The sequence below is a fragment of the Bos grunniens genome, chromosome 9, assembly GCF_055505025.1.
Source record: "Bos grunniens cultivar Pamir isolate PY7600 chromosome 9, Bosgru_T2T1.0, whole genome shotgun sequence".
NCBI lineage: Eukaryota > Metazoa > Chordata > Mammalia > Artiodactyla > Bovidae > Bos > Bos grunniens.
Genome location: NC_141173.1, coordinates 87,699,974 through 87,718,715, shown reverse-complemented (window position 1 = coordinate 87,718,715; position 18,742 = coordinate 87,699,974). Strand labels below are relative to the sequence as shown.

The following is an 18,742-nucleotide window of genomic DNA, read 5'->3' as shown; positions in this document are numbered from 1 at the left end:
ACGTTGTTTTTTAGATGTAATGCTATTACCCACTTACTACGGTGTGTGTATATATATATATATATATATTCATATATTCACATGTGTGTGTGTGTGTGTGTGTATAAGGTAAACATAACCTTTCTACGCACAGAGAAACCAAAAAGTCTATGACTCACTTTATCGCATTATTCACCTTACTGACCTGGCCTAAAACTGAACCCACAACCGTCTCCATCCAAGATATGCCTGTATTGCTGTCCAGAAAGGTGTTACCAATTTAGACTGTCCCAATCAGTTTAATATGAGAATGCCTATATTTGTAAATCCTAGGTATTATCCTTTTCATATGTTTAATGGTTATGAAAGTACTGTCAGTTTACATCCACATTTCTTTGATCACTGGTGAGCTTGAACATTTGTTTATTGATTGTTTTTAAATTGACATTTTAATTCTTTCTTAATCTTGAGTTTATCTTTTTAAATTGATTTGTAAGAGGCCTAATATTTTCATTCTTTCATTCAGCTAATTTTTATTGGTCAACTCCTATTTCAGGCCCTTTGCTTGGCATTGGGTATAAAGTTCTTGCCCTTTTTTGGAATTGAGATTCTAGTGAGGGAGATCAAATACAGAAATACATGTAGAATTACAAGTGTGAAAGAAGAGCGGAGAGTTATGTGATTCTGTGGACTTATACGATAGAGGGGTTTTTGACCTGATCAAGGACATCAGAGAAAACCTTCCTGTTAAACTGATAATAGAGCTGATATCTGAAGAAAGAAAGGGTTAGTAGGGATGGATTTAGGGAGGAAGTTTGTTCCTATGCATGGCTTGTTTGGCAACATGGGAGACCTGGGTTCAATCCCTGGGTTGGGAAGATCCCCTGGAGAAGAGAAAGGCTACCCATTCCAGTATTCTGGCCTAGAGAATTCCATGGACTGTATAGTCCATGGGGTCACAAAGAGTTGGACACAACTGAACGACTTTTGCTTTGACTTGTCTTTCAGTAAGGTATGTACATTTGAAGAAATGAAAGTGGCTCAAACGCTGAAAACAAGAGTGTAAGATACGAGTGGAGAAGTGCATAGGGGCCTGACTATGCAGGACTGTCTACTGATTTTATCCTAAGAGCAGTAGGAGGTAACGGAAACATTTCAAGCAGGGTAATGACATGTTTCACTTTGTGTTTCAGAAAGATAGCTGCAGTGGATGAGAAAGAATTAGAGCAAAGGAGGGTGTAGACTTGATAAGAAATACAGTACACAGGAAATGAAGGTAATTTGGACTAGGGAAATGGTGGTGGAGAAAATTGAATGAATTAAGAAAGAGATAGGCGGAATAAAATTGATAGCATAGATACAGATTGCATGTGGTGGGTGATAACAGAGTTGAGTGACTCTTAGGCTTTTTGTGTATAAAAATGGATGGTGAGGCTTCACATTATGAAAGGGAATGCTCAGAGGACAGAACTTGGTGGAGAAAGATCATAAGTCTGGTTTTTGACATAAGGTTTAGTTAGGTTCATTGAGTTATCCAGCTGAAAGTGTCCCATTATATTGCAGAATTTGTTGAAGATCCTAGCTTGATACTTCAGAATTCTTATCCAGTTTTCACCTCTTTTGTGTAGGGGCGGGGGTGGGGGGCGGTGCAGTGCCACACCACTTTCAGGGTCTTAGTTCCTTGACCAGGGATTGAACCGGGAACCAGGGTGATTCATGGTTTGTCCATGTGGATGTTGAAGTTATAGAATGTTGTCAGGGCTTAGCAGAGAGTATCAAAGTTAGAATTTATGGGTGAATGAAGGTGAGCAAGTAGGTGTTCATTAAGTGTACGTTAAAAGAATGAATGTGACCTCCCACAGATAGCATGAGCTTCTCAAGAACTGGCTTTTGAAAAGAGAATGCAGAAATAACCATGATCTAGAAACATAATTGGAGAGCAAAGAAGTGGAGCTCCACCTTTTAACCCAGTTTATTTTTTAAAGAAAACCTTAATTGGAAAGGGCTGAAAGGAAAGTAATGTCAGCAGATGATAATCCGCTTTAAGAAGGTGGGGGAAAGCTTGGAGCAGAGGTCAGTAATGGAGGAGCATTTGCTCGTCATAGAATAAAGTGTGTCTAGAGGGCAGTAGTGGGGGGTTTAGGAAGTAGAAGAACAGAGATCTTCATGGGAGGTTCATAGCAATAAGGGTGGCAGTGTACTTGGGGCTTCCCTGTGGCTCAGACAGTGAAGAATCATACTGCAATGTGGAAGATCTGGGTTCGATGCCTGGATTGGAAGATTCCCTTGAAGGAGGGCATGGCAACCCACTCCAGTATTCTTGCCTAGAGAATCCCCATGTACAGAGGAGCCTGGCAGGCTATAGTCCATGGGGTCGTAAGGAGTTGGACACGACTGAGCAGAAGGCAATGGCACCCCACTCCAGAACTCTTGCCTGGAAAATCCCATGGACAGAGGAGCCTGGTAGGCTGCAGTCCATGGAGTCGTTAAGAGTTGGACACTACTGAGCGACTTCACTTTGACTTTTCACTTTCATGCATTGGAGAAGGAAATGGCAACCCACTCCAGTGTTCTTGCCTGGAAAATCCCAGGGACAGGGGAGCCTGGTGGGCTGCCGTCTATGGGGTCACACAGAGTCGGACACGACTGAAGCGACTTAGCAGCAGCAGAGCAGCTAAGCACGACTAAGCACAGTGTACTTGAGGGTTGCAGGGATTTCGTCTTAACTGATAAAAGTGGGAGAGTGATTTGGTGCTTTTGGCCTCAGCTGATTCTCCGAGGAAGGTAAGACTGAGCCTGTGGTCAGAGGACTTGTGTAACTTGCCCAGAGGGATGACTGTCCCAGAAATTATAGCCCCAGGATGCTGACAAACTTAGATAAAATAGAGTGTTAAACTGTCCATTCTGAATATTTACCAGTTTCTTTTTCATGTGTTCTTAAATACATTTTCTCCCAGGGTAATGTGGTGTTGACCTTTCAGATTTATGAGTGTTTCTTATTTGTTTTGTTTTGAATGGTGCTAAGTGTTTTATGTACTTAAATCTATCAGTCTTTTACTGTGTTGTTCTCTATATTTGTCATACTTGGGAAGACCTTCCCAGGAGGTACAAAGTACCCCAATATTAACAAATGTTCACTGCTTTGTTCCTAGTATACTTGTATGGTATCATCTTTAACATTTAAATGTTTAATCCTTCTGGAATATATTATTTATGTGTATTGTATTTTATACATATGTATTTTTCATATATTTTAAATACATTATATCAGCACTTTTCTAAGTGACAAAACTATTTTGAACACATCATTTTTTTTTCCTTTGGTATTGTATGTTTTCTTGCCTGTTTATTTGGAAATTCCGTTAAATAGAGACTCTGTAAAAACTCTACCTTATTTAGTGTTCAGCTAGTTATCCCTTACTTTTTTGTTTTAAAAGCCATACTGAAATATTTTTAAAATCAGTGTTACATTTATCAAAACTACAAATGGACACATCCTTTGGCTCAATAATGCCATTTCTAACAATTTATCTACCTAACATATCTATGAAATGATATCTGTACAAAATTCTTCATTGCTTTCGGAGGGGAGGGGTAAACCAAAAGATTGGAAACCACTTTAATAGCCATCAGGGAAACTGATTAAATAAATCTGGGTACAACCATATAGTGAAAAACTGTAATAACTTTTTTTTTTAAGTAAATAACTGCTTTATGTACTAATATAGAATCTTCTGTTTTTTTTAATGAAAAGACCCAGGCACAATAGTATATATAGGAGGTATATTGTTTTTTTTAATTGAAGTGTAGTCGATTTGTTTCTGATATACAGCAAAATGATTCACTTTTATATATATACATATATATATATTCATTTTCATTTTTTTTCCATTATGGTTTATTAACATAATGGACATTAAATATAGTTCCCTTTGCTATACAATAGGACTTTGTTGTTATCCACTCTAAATACAATAGTTTACATCTGCTAGCCCCAAACTTCCAATCCAGCCTCCCCCACCCCCACCCTCACCGCCTCGACAACCAGAAATCTATTCTCTATGTCTGTGAGTCTGTTTCTCAGAAGGTTCATTTGTGTCATACTTTAGATTCCACATGTAAGTGATACATGTTATTTGTCTTTCTCTTTCTGACTTACTTTGCTTAGTATGATAATCTCTAGTTGTATCCATGTAGCTGCAAATAGCATTATTTCATTCATTTTTTATGACTAACATTCCCATGGGGGTGTGTGTGTGTGTGTACACTACATCTTTATTCATTCATTTGTTAATGGACACTTAGGTTTCTTTCATGTCTTTGCTACTGTAAATAGTGGTGCTGTGAACATTGGGGTACATGTATCTTTTCAGATTATAGTTTTGTCCAAATACATGCCCAGGAGTGGTATTGCTGGATCATATGGCAACTTTTAGTTTTAGTTTTTTGATGACTCTCCATAGTGGCTATACCAATTTACATTCCCACCAACAGTTTAGGAGGGTTTCCTGTCCCCTTTCTAGTACTATTTACTTGTGTATTCCTAAAATATCTTACTGATGACATTGGTTACCTTCAGTGACATTGGTTGGCTAAGGGACAGGGATCAGTGTCCTTTTGTACTGCCTGAATTTTAAGCTATGAGAAGGTATTACCTAGTCAAAAATGGATAAAATTCTAAAATATAAAACCACATGCTGAAATTTTATTTTTGTAATTCTTGAAAGAGTATTATCTTTTAGTAGCCTTAGAATTCCAAGCTAAATTTTTCAAAAGTAGGAGGTTAAAAAGCATGTTGTTTTTTTCTGTTTTATTCCCATAGGGAGTGTGCAACAATCAATTAACCGCAAACAAAGCTGGAAGGGTTCTAAAGAATCCTTAGTTCCTCAGAGACATGGTCCACCACTAGGAGAAAGTGTAGCGTACCGTTCTGAAAGTCCCAACTCACAGACAGATGTAGGAAGACCTTTGTCAGGATCTGGTATAACAGCGTTTACTCCAGCTCATCCTAGCAATGGACAGAGAGTGAACCCCCCACCACCTCCTCAAGTAAGGAGTGTCACTCCTCCACCCCCTCCAAGAGGCCAGACTCCCCCTCCAAGAGGTACAACTCCGCCTCCCCCATCATGGGAACCAAACTCTCAAACAAAGCGCTATTCTGGGAACATGGACTACGTCATCTCCCGAATCTCTCCAGTTCCACCTGGAGCCTGGCAGGAGGGCTATCCTCCACCACCTCTTAACACATCCCCGATGAATCCTCCTAATCAGGGACAGAGAGGCATTAATTCTGTTCCTGTTGGCAGACAGCCAATCATCATGCAGAGTTCTAACAAATTTAATTTTCCACCCGGGAGACCTGGAATTCAGAATGGTAGCGGTCAGACTGATTTTATGATGCACCAGAATGTTGTCCCTGCTGGCGCTGTCAATCGGCAGCCACCCCCTCCATATCCTCTGACCCCAACTAATGGACAAAGCCCCTCTGCTTTACAAACAGGGGGTTCTGCTGCTCCATCATCATACACAAATGGGAACATTCCTCAAGGTATGATGGTGCCAAACAGAAATAGTCATAACATGGAACTTTATAACATTAATATACCTGGACTGCAAACAACTTGGCCTCAGTCATCATCTGCTCCTGCCCAGTCATCCCCAAGCAGCGGACATGAAATCCCTACATGGCAACCTAACATACCAGTGAGGTCAAATTCTTTTAATAACCCATTGGGAAACAGAACAAGTCATTCTGCTAATTCTCAACCTTCGGCTACAACAGTCACTGCTATTACACCAGCTCCCATTCAACAGCCTGTGAAAAGTATACGTGTATTGAAACCAGAGCTGCAGACTGCTTTAGCACCTACACACCCTTCTTGGATACCACAGCCTGTTCAGAGTGTCCAACCTAGTCCTTTTTCTGAGGGTGCTGTTATGCCGCCTGTTGCTGAAGCTCCAAACTATCAAGGTCCGCCACCACCTTATCCTAAGCATCTGCTACACCAAAACCCATCTGTTCCTCCATATGAATCGGTCAGTAAGACTAGCAAAGAGGATCAGCCAAGCTTGCCTAAGGAAGATGAGAGTGAAAAAAGTTATGACAATGTTGATACTGGAGATAAAGAAAAGAAACAGATTACCACTTCACCTATCACCGTTAGGAAAAACAAGAAAGATGAAGAGCGAAGGGAATCTCGTATTCAAAGTTATTCTCCTCAGGCATTTAAATTCTTCATGGAGCAACATGTAGAAAATGTGCTCAAATCTCATCAGCAACGTCTACATCGTAAAAAACAATTAGAGAACGAAATGATGCGGGTAAAACTTTTTTTATATTATTTTTTATTTTTATTGGAATGTAGTTGATTTACAATGTTGTGTTAGTTTCAGTTGTACAGCAGAGTGACTCAGTTATTCATATACATATACCCACTCTTTTTTATACTATTTTCCCATATAAGCCATTGCAGAATATTGAGTAGAGTTCCATGTGCCATACGGTACGCCTTTTTTAGTTATCTACTATGTAATATAGAGTAGTGTGTATATGTCAGTTCCAGTCTCCCAGTTTACTCCTTATTCCGTTGGTAACCATGTTTGTTTTCTACATCTATAACTCTAGATCTGTTTTGTAAATAAGTCCATTTGTACCTTTTTTTTTTCGATTCCACATATAAGTGATATTATATTTGTCCTTCTTTTTCTGTCTTACTTCACTCTGTATGACAGTCTCTAGGTCCATCCATGTTGCTGCAAATGGCATTATTTCATTCCTTTTATGGCTGAGTATAAAACCTTTAAAAGTTTCTATTTTTATACTTGATCATGTGTTTGCTTGGTGTTTATTTTAAAATATTGTGGTCTAGTATTTTTCTTTTTATGCTAAATGTATTATCAGTTATTTAAAACTCAGTAAACATTAAAGTACTTTAGATTATACCATTTTATTTTAGCATTTCAGGATTTACCCAGAATTTTCTATAATAAAATTGTAATAAATTAAGAAAAGTATAATTTGCAGTATGCAGTTTAGGTATACATAATCCCTTTAATGGAAACTGAAGCAAGAGTTATTTTCTAGAGTTTACATATTATCTTACATTTTAAAATAAACTAGAAATATCTTAGTCCTATCTCTTGATAAACTTATGAAACATGTATTTTTACTTATAGTTGTGTTGGGGCTTAGGGGTTTATTCATCAGGTTGGTCTTATTAGAAGTGTCAGAGACATCTCCTTTCAGTTATTTCCCCTTCTAATTTTATTTTTATAATGTACTAGAAAAATGTCCTGGAATTATTAAAATCTACTAAAAAGGAGATCAGAATAACTAAACCCTTTAGATTAATATCTGTTGTGATTCCACGTAACTCTCTTCTTTAGATACTATGGTGGTACTGTTATTTTTATCACATGTTTACAGTTCAGAGGTTTGACTCCCAGTCTTAGATCTACTGCCCCAAATCTTAAGAGGCTCATTTGTGTTAAAGTTTCTCATGACATTTGAGAGAGCTGTTCTTTTAAAATGATTTTTCTGGATCTGACTTCACAGTATAGTTACTCTTGTTATAAACTGAATTTATTGTGAGAAATATCATAATAACCTATATGGCTTATCCATATTTAGCTCTTAGGATTTCTTACTAAAGTCTGTCTGTATGTATTTTCTTAGTTTATTTTTCCTTTTTCCTCTTCACTTTCACTAATAGCTGATTTAAACTTTTATGGTGTTGGAAGCTTTGCTGACTTCTGTAGCCTCCATTACTGTGTAGGCAAGTAAGATTTTAAGAGAAACAGTTCTTTACTAAGTCTGGCATGCCACCCTTCTTAAAAGATTTTGCATGCAAATGCTTATTCTAACAGAAGCATGAGGTTGCTATATTTTAATTAGTCTTGCGTTTCTAGAGTTATCTACTTTTCAAAACAAATTCCTTTTCTATTTAGATTCTTAATTAATCCTTTATTAACTAGTCATAAATAGACTGTTCTTTCCTTCTAAATCCAGGTATTCCATGTCTACTTAGACATTGGTTTTTGGTTTTTGTTTTTATCTGGGTTTTTTTGGTATCTTCATAAGATACTCTTCTTTGAAATGTTCCAAAATATCTGAAAGATACCTTATAATCAAACAAGTAGTCCCTTTGAAATAAGGTAGGACATACTCTGTGCATTTTGTGTTAGTGATGGCTGTGAGTCCTACCCTTACTCTAATGCCCTGAAAAAGATAAAAGGAAAGACTGACTTACTAGTGAGTGGGTTGACTAGAGAAGATATTCTTTTGTTCTTAATACATCAGTTTTTTAGAATAAATGAACCTGGAGTGGAAGAATTTCTTTTCATGAAGACCAAAATGAGAATATTTGAGACATAGGCATTCTATAAGTAGATGCATATAATGAAAGCAATCCGATTATGTAGTTTGGGATGAATGTGCAGGGAGAGATAGATGAGGGTGCATGTTAACATGTTTGGCGATTGCACATTGGGCACTCTTTTTTTAGTGCATTAGAGAGGAGTAGAAAGCTGACCACTGATAGCATCTTCTCCTTGCTCTCCACAGCAGACTCTGCATTTGTATTCACGTTGTGTATCCTGTTAACTATCCCTTATGCTGCACTTTTGATAATTAATTTTCTCTGAAATATATTCTAGATTTCTAACATGCTTTATTAAAAATTATTATGCTTTTAACCTTTAAATATATATGCCTGAACTTTTTCCAAGCGATTTCTTAATATTTAGTATAGAAGATAATTCCTCATTTAATATTTAGTTTATTTGCCTAGGTTGGATTATCTCAAGATGCCCAAGATCAAATGAGAAAAATGCTTTGCCAAAAAGAGTCTAATTACATCCGTCTTAAGAGGGCTAAAATGGACAAGTCTATGTTTGTGAAGATAAAGACATTAGGAATAGGAGCATTTGGTGAAGTCTGTCTAGCAAGAAAAGTAGATACCAAGGCTTTGTATGCAACAAAAACTCTTCGAAAGAAAGATGTTCTGCTTCGAAATCAAGTTGCTCATGTCAAAGCTGAGAGAGATATCCTGGCCGAAGCTGACAACGAATGGGTAGTTCGTCTTTATTATTCATTCCAAGACAAAGACAATTTATACTTTGTAATGGACTATATTCCTGGGGGTGATATGATGAGCCTATTAATTAGAATGGGCATCTTTCCAGAAAATCTGGCACGATTCTACATAGCAGAACTTACCTGTGCAGTCGAAAGTGTTCATAAAATGGGTTTTATTCATAGAGATATTAAACCTGATAACATTTTGATTGATCGTGATGGTCATATTAAATTAACTGACTTCGGCCTCTGCACTGGCTTCAGATGGACACATGACTCTAAGTACTACCAGAGTGGTGAGTAAAATCATAAAATTTGTATGTATTCATATGACTTATTAGTGTAATAAAATATAAGATGATATTATCCCTGGATGGGAGCCAGAAGTCCTGGGTCAGGTCTTAACTCCATTGGATAAATGTGAGTGAATCCTTTAGATACTTAGATTTATAAAATGAAAATGTGTTAGAATTATTTATTTCTAAATGTCATTAACATTTTTGAGTTAATCTCTTTACATTTTGTTAATGTGAAATGTGTTGGACAAATAACAATTTGAAAATAGTTAAAAATTTTTTTTAATTGAAGGATAATTGCTTTACAGAATTTTGTGGTTTTCTTTTTTTTTTCCTTAAATTTTTTATTTTTTATTTTTTTTACTTTACAATATTGTATTGGTTTTGCCATATGTCAACATGCATCTGCCACAGGTGTACACATGTTCCCCATCCTGAACCCCCCTCCCACCTCCCTCCCCATACCATCCCTCTGGGTCATCCCAGTGCACCAGCCCCAGGCATCCTGTATCCTGCATCGAACTTGGACTGGCAATTCGTTTCTTATATGATATTATACATGTTTTAATGCCATTCTCCCAAATCATCCCCCTCTTCCCCTGGTTTTCTGTCATACAACAGTTTGGAAATAATTTTTAAATGAAGCCCCCTACACACCACTTAGCTTAAGAATTAGGTTATTAGTATTTTTGAAGTCCCTAAACTATCACTTTGCTTTCTTTCCTCCACAGAGGTAACCTTTATTTCAAAACTCCATAATCAGTTCTTTACTTTTCTGTATACTTTTATGCATATCCCTGAACAACATATTACTTCATTTTGCCTACTCTTGAACCTTTATTTAAATGTAATCATTCTACATATATTCTTCTATGTTGACTTCCTATATTTGTTTGAGGTTCATCTGTGTTCCTGCATATAAATAAATAATAACATTTATTTTCATAGCTCTTAGGATTCCACTGTATGACTGTTATACAGCTTGTTTAAACACTTTATGTACATGATTCTCTTTAATCCTCACAGTACCATTGTGAGGCAGAGTGAAGAACCTGAGGCTAAGTTAGAAATTTGCCCATGGTCGGACAGAAAATAAGTGTAAGGGCTAGGCTTTGAACCCAGGTTTGTCTGCTTACAGGGCCCATGTTATTTCTGCTATACCACACTGCCTCACCAAGATCCCTCCAAGCACTAATGGAAGTGTAAGCCAATCTAACACGTGCTGAATACTTACCATGACTAGGTGCTTTATGTATATTCTAATTTAATGTTCACAGCAATCCTCTGAGGTAAGTATGATTACCTCCAGTGCTTCTTGTGAACACAAGCGGATTTACATTAAATGGATAGAACTGAAGATATCTGAACCTACTTTAATGTTCAGGTTAACATAATTTAATATCTCCCCTGATTTACCTGAATCTTATCTGGGGCTTATCTTAAAAATATGATTCTTAGGCTCTATTCCAGTCTTCTGATTGAAAATCTCCACTGGAGGGTAGAAATTGTATTTTAATCAAACATTCCAGTTGTTTATTATAGTTAGGTTAGTTTCAGATTTTTTTCCCCTAGGTGATTTCATCCAGTCATAGCTTTAATTACTACCTCTGCATCAGTGAATTCCAAATCTCTCTTCAGAAATGTCCTCCCCCTTTCATAAGGATTCCTAATAGGCCTTTCAAACTTAAGACTGCTAATAAATGATTCTTAATTTCTCCCCCTCCCTATTTATTCCCCCTCCCTTTTGGTAAATTGTACTACCACCACCCATCCTTGATTCTAAATGTGTTCACTTTTCTCCATCTGCACTATTATCATCATAGTCCAAACTTAACTTTAATAGCCTCTTACCTGGTCTCTTTTTCACCCTTGTCCTCTCTATAATCTGTTCTCTATACAGCAGTTAAAAGTTTTCTTTTTTAAACGTATTATCAGACCTTTTCATTACTTCAAGAGAATGAAAAGGTTTGATGCGTGTTTTAAAAGAAATGCCTTCATTTAATACTTATGTATATATGTAAGTATATTCATATATATAAATACATATATATATATATATATATTCCAGTATCTTCACTGTACTTGGAGTAAAAGGCAAATCGTTTCTTGTAAAACCCATGTGCGCTGTTTCCTGCTCCATTTCGTACCATTCTCCCCTTTACTAACCACACTGGTCCTCTCGAGTACTGTTGTGTGTAGAATGCCTTGTCTGGTTTTCATATTGTTGAGTTCCTCTTTTTTTTTAAACAAATGTCACCTCAGCACATTTGCCATATCACTGCATGTTGATTCTCTGTACGGGATGCATCACTGGTTCTTACATATGTATTTGTTATATTTTCCCCCTACTGATAACCTGCCTGAGAGAAGAATATTGTCTTTATTGTTAATGTTGTCATTTGCTGAATAAATGAAACACAAATCTAATTTGTTTGAAACTTTGTCCAGAATAGTATTGGAGAGCAGCCTGAATAACAAATTCTCAGACCTGCCTACTCAGTAACTTTTATTGTCCTCATTTATTGTTGAGTAAATTTCTGCATCTTAGGCTAATTTTTCTTAGTGTAAGACTTGTCCTATTGGTATTTCAAGAGTACAGTCTCTAGTTATTAATAATCACACCATCAGTGATTTGGCATACATTGGGTCTTAGCTTGTCAACACGGAGAAATGTTGTTAACTCTAAACTAGGCAATGGCACCCCACTCCAGTACTGTTGCCTGGAAAATCCCATGGACAGAGGAGCCTGGTAGGCTGCAGTCCATGGGGTCGCTAAAAGTCGGACACGACTGAGCGACTTCACTTTCACTTTTCTCTTTCATGCATTGGAGAAGGAAATGGCAACCCACTCCAGTATTCTTGCCTGGAGAATCCCAGGGATGGTGAAGCCTGGTGGGCTGCCGTCTATGGGGTCGCACAGAGTCGGACACGACTGAAGCGACTTAGCATAGCATAGCATAGCATAGGATGTCTAAAGATTAAACAGATAGGTTTACTCTTGTTTTTATTTATTTATGTATGTATTTTACTATACAGGTGACCATCCACGGCAGGATAGCATGGATTTCAGTAATGAATGGGGTGACCCCTCTAACTGTCGATGTGGTGATAGACTGAAACCACTGGAGCGGAGAGCTGCACGCCAGCACCAGCGGTGTCTCGCACATTCTTTGGTTGGGACTCCTAATTATATTGCGCCTGAAGTCTTGTTACGAACAGGTAGACGTTTGTCTTACAAAGAATCTCAGTATGCCTGTAGACCAGGAGAATATGGCTAATGGTTCAGGTTTACAATAAAAGTATTAATTCTATAGTATAAATTGGTGATTTAATATTAATTTTGATTTTATTCATTCTGAGCAGTTTTTTCTAAAGTGCTTATGAATAACCATAAATTTGGTGTCTAATTTTAGGCTATACACAGTTGTGTGATTGGTGGAGTGTTGGTGTCATTCTTTTTGAAATGTTGGTAGGACAGCCGCCTTTCTTGGCACAGACACCATTTGAAACACAAGTGAAGGTAAGGTGTAGAATCTGTACCAAAATAATCATTATGAAGCCCCAATACCATACACCTTTATCAGTCCTTTATTTAGAGCATCTTAATTTACAATTAAAGAATGAGCTTGTAAGGATATAGGAACCTACTGAAATTCCACGTGTGCTCTCCCCCGTGTGACTTTAACACCCCCATATCCTTCCTCATGCACACACTACAGTCATGGCTCTTCCTCTTACAAGTTTTTAGTACCTTTTGAAGATGTATTCCAATTTATTCTTTCTACTGACTGCTGGCTGTGTTTCCTTTCATGTACATTCTGACCCCAAACTACTAACAAATGTCTATATCTCCCTAGCACTTAAATGAAAAGCTGTTCACAATTTTGATCACAAATTATCCCATTTAAGAAGCCTTTTAGTAGCCTTGTCTATAAAGTCCAAGTCTTTCGTTTGTTCATACCATTCCCTCTGTATGGAATACCCTTCTTTCTCTCCCATGTTTCACAACTTTCCCTCTGGGCATTTTTAATCATTCTTTGAGCATATCTTGACATATACTATCTTTTCTATGACACTCTCCTCAAGTTATAACTTCTGTCTGTCACTTCATTTAATACATTATATTTAAAACTTCCTTCAGAATTTCTTTTGTTACAGGTTTACTGGTAATACATTCTCTCAGGTTTGTGTCAGATCTTTATTTTGCCTTCATTTTAATACATATGTATATATGAAATAAATGCATAGGTAGAAATACAAATATGTTTGTGTAGGTGCTGTGTGTGAAAGATTGGATGCTTTCTCCCTAAAGATGAAGAACAAGGCAAGGATGTCTGGTCTGAGTCTTATTCAGCATAGTTCTGGATGTCTTAGCCAGTGTAATACAGCAGTGAAAGAAAAAGCATAAAGGTTAGAAAAAAAAAAACTTGCTTTATTCACAGGTGGCATAATTTTCTATATTGAAAATCTCAGGCAATCTGTGAAAAACTCCATAGAACTAATAAGTGACTTTAATACGGTTGTAGGGTATGAGAGTAATATGTAAAAATCAATCGAATAGGTGAGCCAATTCTAAAATTCATTTTGGTGGACAAAGAAATTGATAACAAAAACAAGTTTTTAAAAGGACAGAGTTTGAGGAATCAACTACTTGATTTTAAGACTTAAGAGGAAGTTACACTAATCCAGATAGTATGATATTGGCAAGAGGAAAGAATCAGTGAACTTAAAGAAAAATCGATAGAAATTATGCAGTCTCAACAGCAGAGAGAAAAAAGAATTTGAAAGTACAATAACTTCAGGGACTTCCCTGGCAGTCCAGTGGTTAAGACTGCACTCTCAATGCAGGAGGCATGGGTTTGATCCCTGGTCAGGGACCTAAGATCCCACAAGCTGTGTGGTGTGGCCAAAAAACAAACCAAAAAAATAAAGGTAAGGAATGTGAAATACCATGCAATTTATGTAAAAACACACAAACACAAATAGTCCAGTAAGACTTCTTCATATAAAACTTAGAGGAAATTTGTTTTTCTTACCTCTTTCCTTCTAATTTTTAAAAATCTTGTTTAAAGGTTATCAACTGGCAAACATCTCTTCACATCCCACCGCAAGCTAAACTGAGTCCTGAAGCCTCTGATCTTATTATTAAACTCTGCCGAGGACCAGAAGATCGCTTAGGCAAGAATGGTGCTGATGAAATAAAAGCTCATCCATTTTTTAAAACAATTGATTTTTCCAGTGACCTGAGACAGCAATCTGCTTCATACATTCCTAAAATCACACACCCAACAGATACATCAAATTTTGATCCTGTTGATCCTGACAAGTTACGGAGTGATGATAATGAGGAAGAAAATGTAAATGACACTCTCAACGGATGGTATAAAAATGGAAAGCACCCTGAACATGCTTTCTATGAATTTACCTTTCGGAGGTTTTTTGATGACAATGGCTACCCTTATAATTATCCAAAACCTATTGAATATGAATATATTAATTCACAAGGCTCAGAGCAGCAGTCAGATGAAGATGATCAGCACACAGGCTCAGAGATGAAAAATCGTGATCTAGTGTATGTTTGACACACTAGGAAATAATTGTAATGAGGATTTGCAAAAAGGCCTGAAACGCAGGGTTTTTTGAAGCTCTGAGAGTAAAATTATGCAAATGTGACAGAGCTATGTATGTGTGCTCTGTGTACAATATTTTATGTTCCTAAATTATGGAAATCCTTTTAAATATTAATTTATTCCAGCCTTTTAAATCAGTAATTTAGAAAAAAATTTGTTATAAAGAAAGTAAATTATGAGCTGAATATTATAGTCAGTTCTTGGTACTTAAAGTACTTAAAATAAAAAATAGTGCTTTGTTTAAAAGGAGAAGCCTGTTTTCTATGTGTACATAATGCTAAATAATTTTAAAAAACAAGAATTTTTGAAAAATTTTTGAAAGACAGTTTTAGTTTTATCTTGCTTTAACCAAATATGAAATATACCCCACATTTACAGAGCTGTTTTTTTTTTTTTCTTTCCCCATAACTTTATTCTTAGAAAAAATAAGCTCTAGAAATGAAGGCATCATGGTGGTGAGTGTTCCTAGGCTAACGATAATCTGTATAATTCACATTTGATAAATAAGAAATACAAAGTTGAATATGAATACAAAATATGAAATACAAAAATGAAATATAGTATGCTCATCCAAATGAAAAATAGTGCAGCTTATCTTTTTTTCCCCTCTGTAGAGTATTTAATTTTTTAATATATCTCAAAAATTAATGACTTTGAAAGAAGCAAATCACTACATTTTTCTTTCCATACTGGTATTTTTAATGCTGCTTTCAGTTTTTAAAGGGAATAAAGCTGCCATAAATTAAAAGTTTCAGTACTAAAAGCTAAGATCTTTCACATTTTGACTCTGAAATTAAAAAAAAAAATAATTCCACATGTTAAGCAGAGAGATTATTTTCAACTTCATATAAAACTTTGATTAGAACTTACTTGTGGGTACCTTTGGATTATGTCATCAATAATGTTGTAGATTTCCTCTTTCAAAACAGTGCTGCATACATGGACTGTTACTGGCAAAGGAAAGTCTGGCTATTTGGCAGCATTTTACCTATGGTCAGATTAATTGGTGAAAAAATTATTATTATGTAACTCCTAATTAAGATGGCCATTAGTAATTAGGAAAAATACATAGTGGTCTTTTAGAAAATTCAAAACCTCATAACTTATTTAAAGTTAAATAATATGTCCTTCAGCATTACTATTATATATAATACTTAGGTTTTAAGGACAACTTGTTGTTTCATACCAGAATACATTTAGCTTATCTTGTAGGAAGGGGGAAGGGGCTCTAATTCTAACATTAGTAAAATTTGTATTTTATTTGCTTTTCTTAAGCTCCACTGGTAGGGAATTGTTTTATCACAACTTAAGAGGCATAATTTTAGTGATTTTCAAACTTATTCATATAAAAGCTAATGGAATCATATATGTAAGTAAAATTAAAGGCAAAAAAAAAAGGCAAAGCCTGTTCGAGCTGAATTGGGGAGGGCAAAGATTAATTAGCTCACACTTAAAACGTTTTCATAGGTGGCCTTCTCAGAGCACTGCATAACCCACTATGTAATGGTGGGTCTTTGGCAGTTATTGGTCGTTTTGAGAATCTGATGAAAATTGTGGGCTCTGTTCCCAGAAAAATGCACATCAACAGATATGCCTAAGATGTCACATTGCAGTTGGATGTATTGAAACCTGTCACAAACTCTTGGTTATGGACCTCTGTCCTATAAGAACACTGATATATTAAATTAAGAACTTTGCTTTAAATTTACTGATGAGTGCTCAGATTAGCACATCTTGTATAAACTGATAATTTCTGATGAGAAAGGTCTGTACCATGTGATAAGATATCCTTGTGAATGCCTCTTTCTGGGATAGCGCTCCACTTTAAACATACCCTTTCAAGGGCACTAACATACATGTTTGACTTGTTACAGTCTTAATACAGAAATATTTTGAAGGACCTCTACTCAGAATTGTGAGAAAATGCACTATGTAAGACAGCAGTCATCACTTCATGGAGCATTTGATTAGTCCTGTGAAATTCTATGCAAAACGTATTAATTCAAGAACTTTTGTTGTTACCCCCATTGCTCTTCAGGCTTTCTCAGATTTATTGAAATTTCCATTTAGTTTTTATTTCTGGACTATGGTGCAATACAGTAGAGAACCAACGTTGTTACAGTTACATTGTAGAAAAACTAAGGTGCTGTCTTCCCCCTCTCCCCACAAAATCCGTGTTGCCTTTACTTCTCAAATGTAACAGACACTACCAATATTGTATCCTTTTAAATTTCCTCTGACAATATACACTTTTTGTATTTAAATGAAGCAGTGTACAAGCCTTTAGTATCTGCATTTTTTAACAGTTTGGATATACTGTCATATTCCCAAACTATTAAACTACATTAAGCTGACTTATTCCCAAACTATATTCCAGTAGGAATCTGGTGCTTCCTGCCAAAAAGATGAGACCAATGTCAAAAATCTATATGCTCTCAGTTGAAATAGAGTGAAAACACTGATCAATCATGTTTTCTTTTTAAAATAATTTTGCCAGTCATTAAAAAAAAAACAACTTGCTGTCTTTCTTATACTTTCCCCTTTTATGCATATCAATAGTATTTATGAAATGTGTTCTGTAATTATGTAATTGTAGATACAGTTATGTATTGTCCAGTGATGTCCTAAGGCAGGCCCTGTTGCTATATCTTTTCTACCTTATTTGTAATAGAAACTATAGAATGTATGACTAAGAAGTCACTTTGAAATTGACTTTTTAAAAAAGTTATTACCTTCTGCTGTTGCGAAGTGCAAAACTGTGAGTGGAAATGATTTATTCTGACTTAATAATATGTTGAAATTAGAGAATACAGTGGGAGGATTTTTAGATATTGCTGCTGCTGTTACCTAAGGTACTTTAGACATTTTTCTTTAATAAACAAAAATAAACAAAAATCCCTTTGGTATTTAAAGTAAAACATTTAGCCTGTTTGTTTTAATCTAAAACAAAAAGTAATTTTGGTCAATATAATGGTATATTTGTAAAGCGCCTTAATAGATCCCTTGTGAAGGCACTATATACCACAGTTTACTTTTATATTGTATTATGTATATAAGTATTTTGTATTAAAATTGAATCAGTACAACACTACAGTTTTATAAAGTAATGCTTTGTTAGGAAAAGGAATTACAGCTTTGCAATATAACTGAATTGTTTTGCATACTTATGAATGTAGTAGAAATGAATAATCAGCCTGTGTTTTTAATGAATCTATTTGTATTTTCCCAATCATTTTCTCTAGTGTAACATTTGCTGGGATCATAATAAAAAAAAAAAAAAAAAAAGGCAAAATTCAAATCTTTAAATTATGTGTGGAAAGCTTTTAGGGTAAGTTGATTTTATTAATTCAAAAATTTAATCTTTTTATTCTCAGAAAATTTACGGTCAAAAATCTGATACTTTGGAATTAAAAAAAAAAAAAAAAAAATATATATATATATATATATATATATGTAGCTAATGATAATTCCTACTTAGATTAAGGCAAACTGAATAGAGTTAGTGTAAACCAGTAAAATGTTTTCATTTTGTCCAATATAAGTACAATAAATAGTTCATGTTAAAGGCTTCCTTTAGGTCAGTACAGGTTTAAAAAATTAATAATTTTCAACTATTAAACTCTGCGTCTAGTATCATTTGAGTCCAGTTTATGATTTTTAAAATGTGAAGTTATTGGCTAATCTCTTTTCCTTTATTTACAGTCTTTTACTTTATCACATGAACTGCCTACCAAATATGTATGTTGTTGTTATGCCTTAAA

General features: G+C 35.6%; 1 protein-coding gene across 2 annotated transcripts in view; it reads left to right on the top strand.

Moving 5' to 3' along the window:
* Positions 1 to 18,191, top strand: part of LATS1 (large tumor suppressor kinase 1) — a 38,576-nt gene extending 20,385 nt beyond the window's left edge. Inside the window, exons 4-9 of one of the 2 annotated variants that reach the window (XR_015133297.1) lie at positions 4,802 to 6,300; positions 7,692 to 7,754; positions 8,769 to 9,351; positions 12,388 to 12,570; positions 12,765 to 12,871; positions 14,424 to 15,227. Coding sequence is in view for 1 of the 2 variants with exons in the window: in XM_086318240.1 (XP_086174366.1) it covers positions 4,802 to 6,300; positions 8,769 to 9,351; positions 12,388 to 12,570; positions 12,765 to 12,871; positions 14,424 to 14,933 (2,882 nt within the window). In the remaining variant the exon portion in view is untranslated. Of the gene's footprint in view, positions 1 to 4,801; positions 6,301 to 7,691; positions 7,755 to 8,768; positions 9,352 to 12,387; positions 12,571 to 12,764; positions 12,872 to 14,423 lie in introns of both variants that reach the window. The other variant, XM_086318240.1, reaches the window with a different exon arrangement.
* Positions 18,192 to 18,742: the final 551 nt, after the last annotated feature.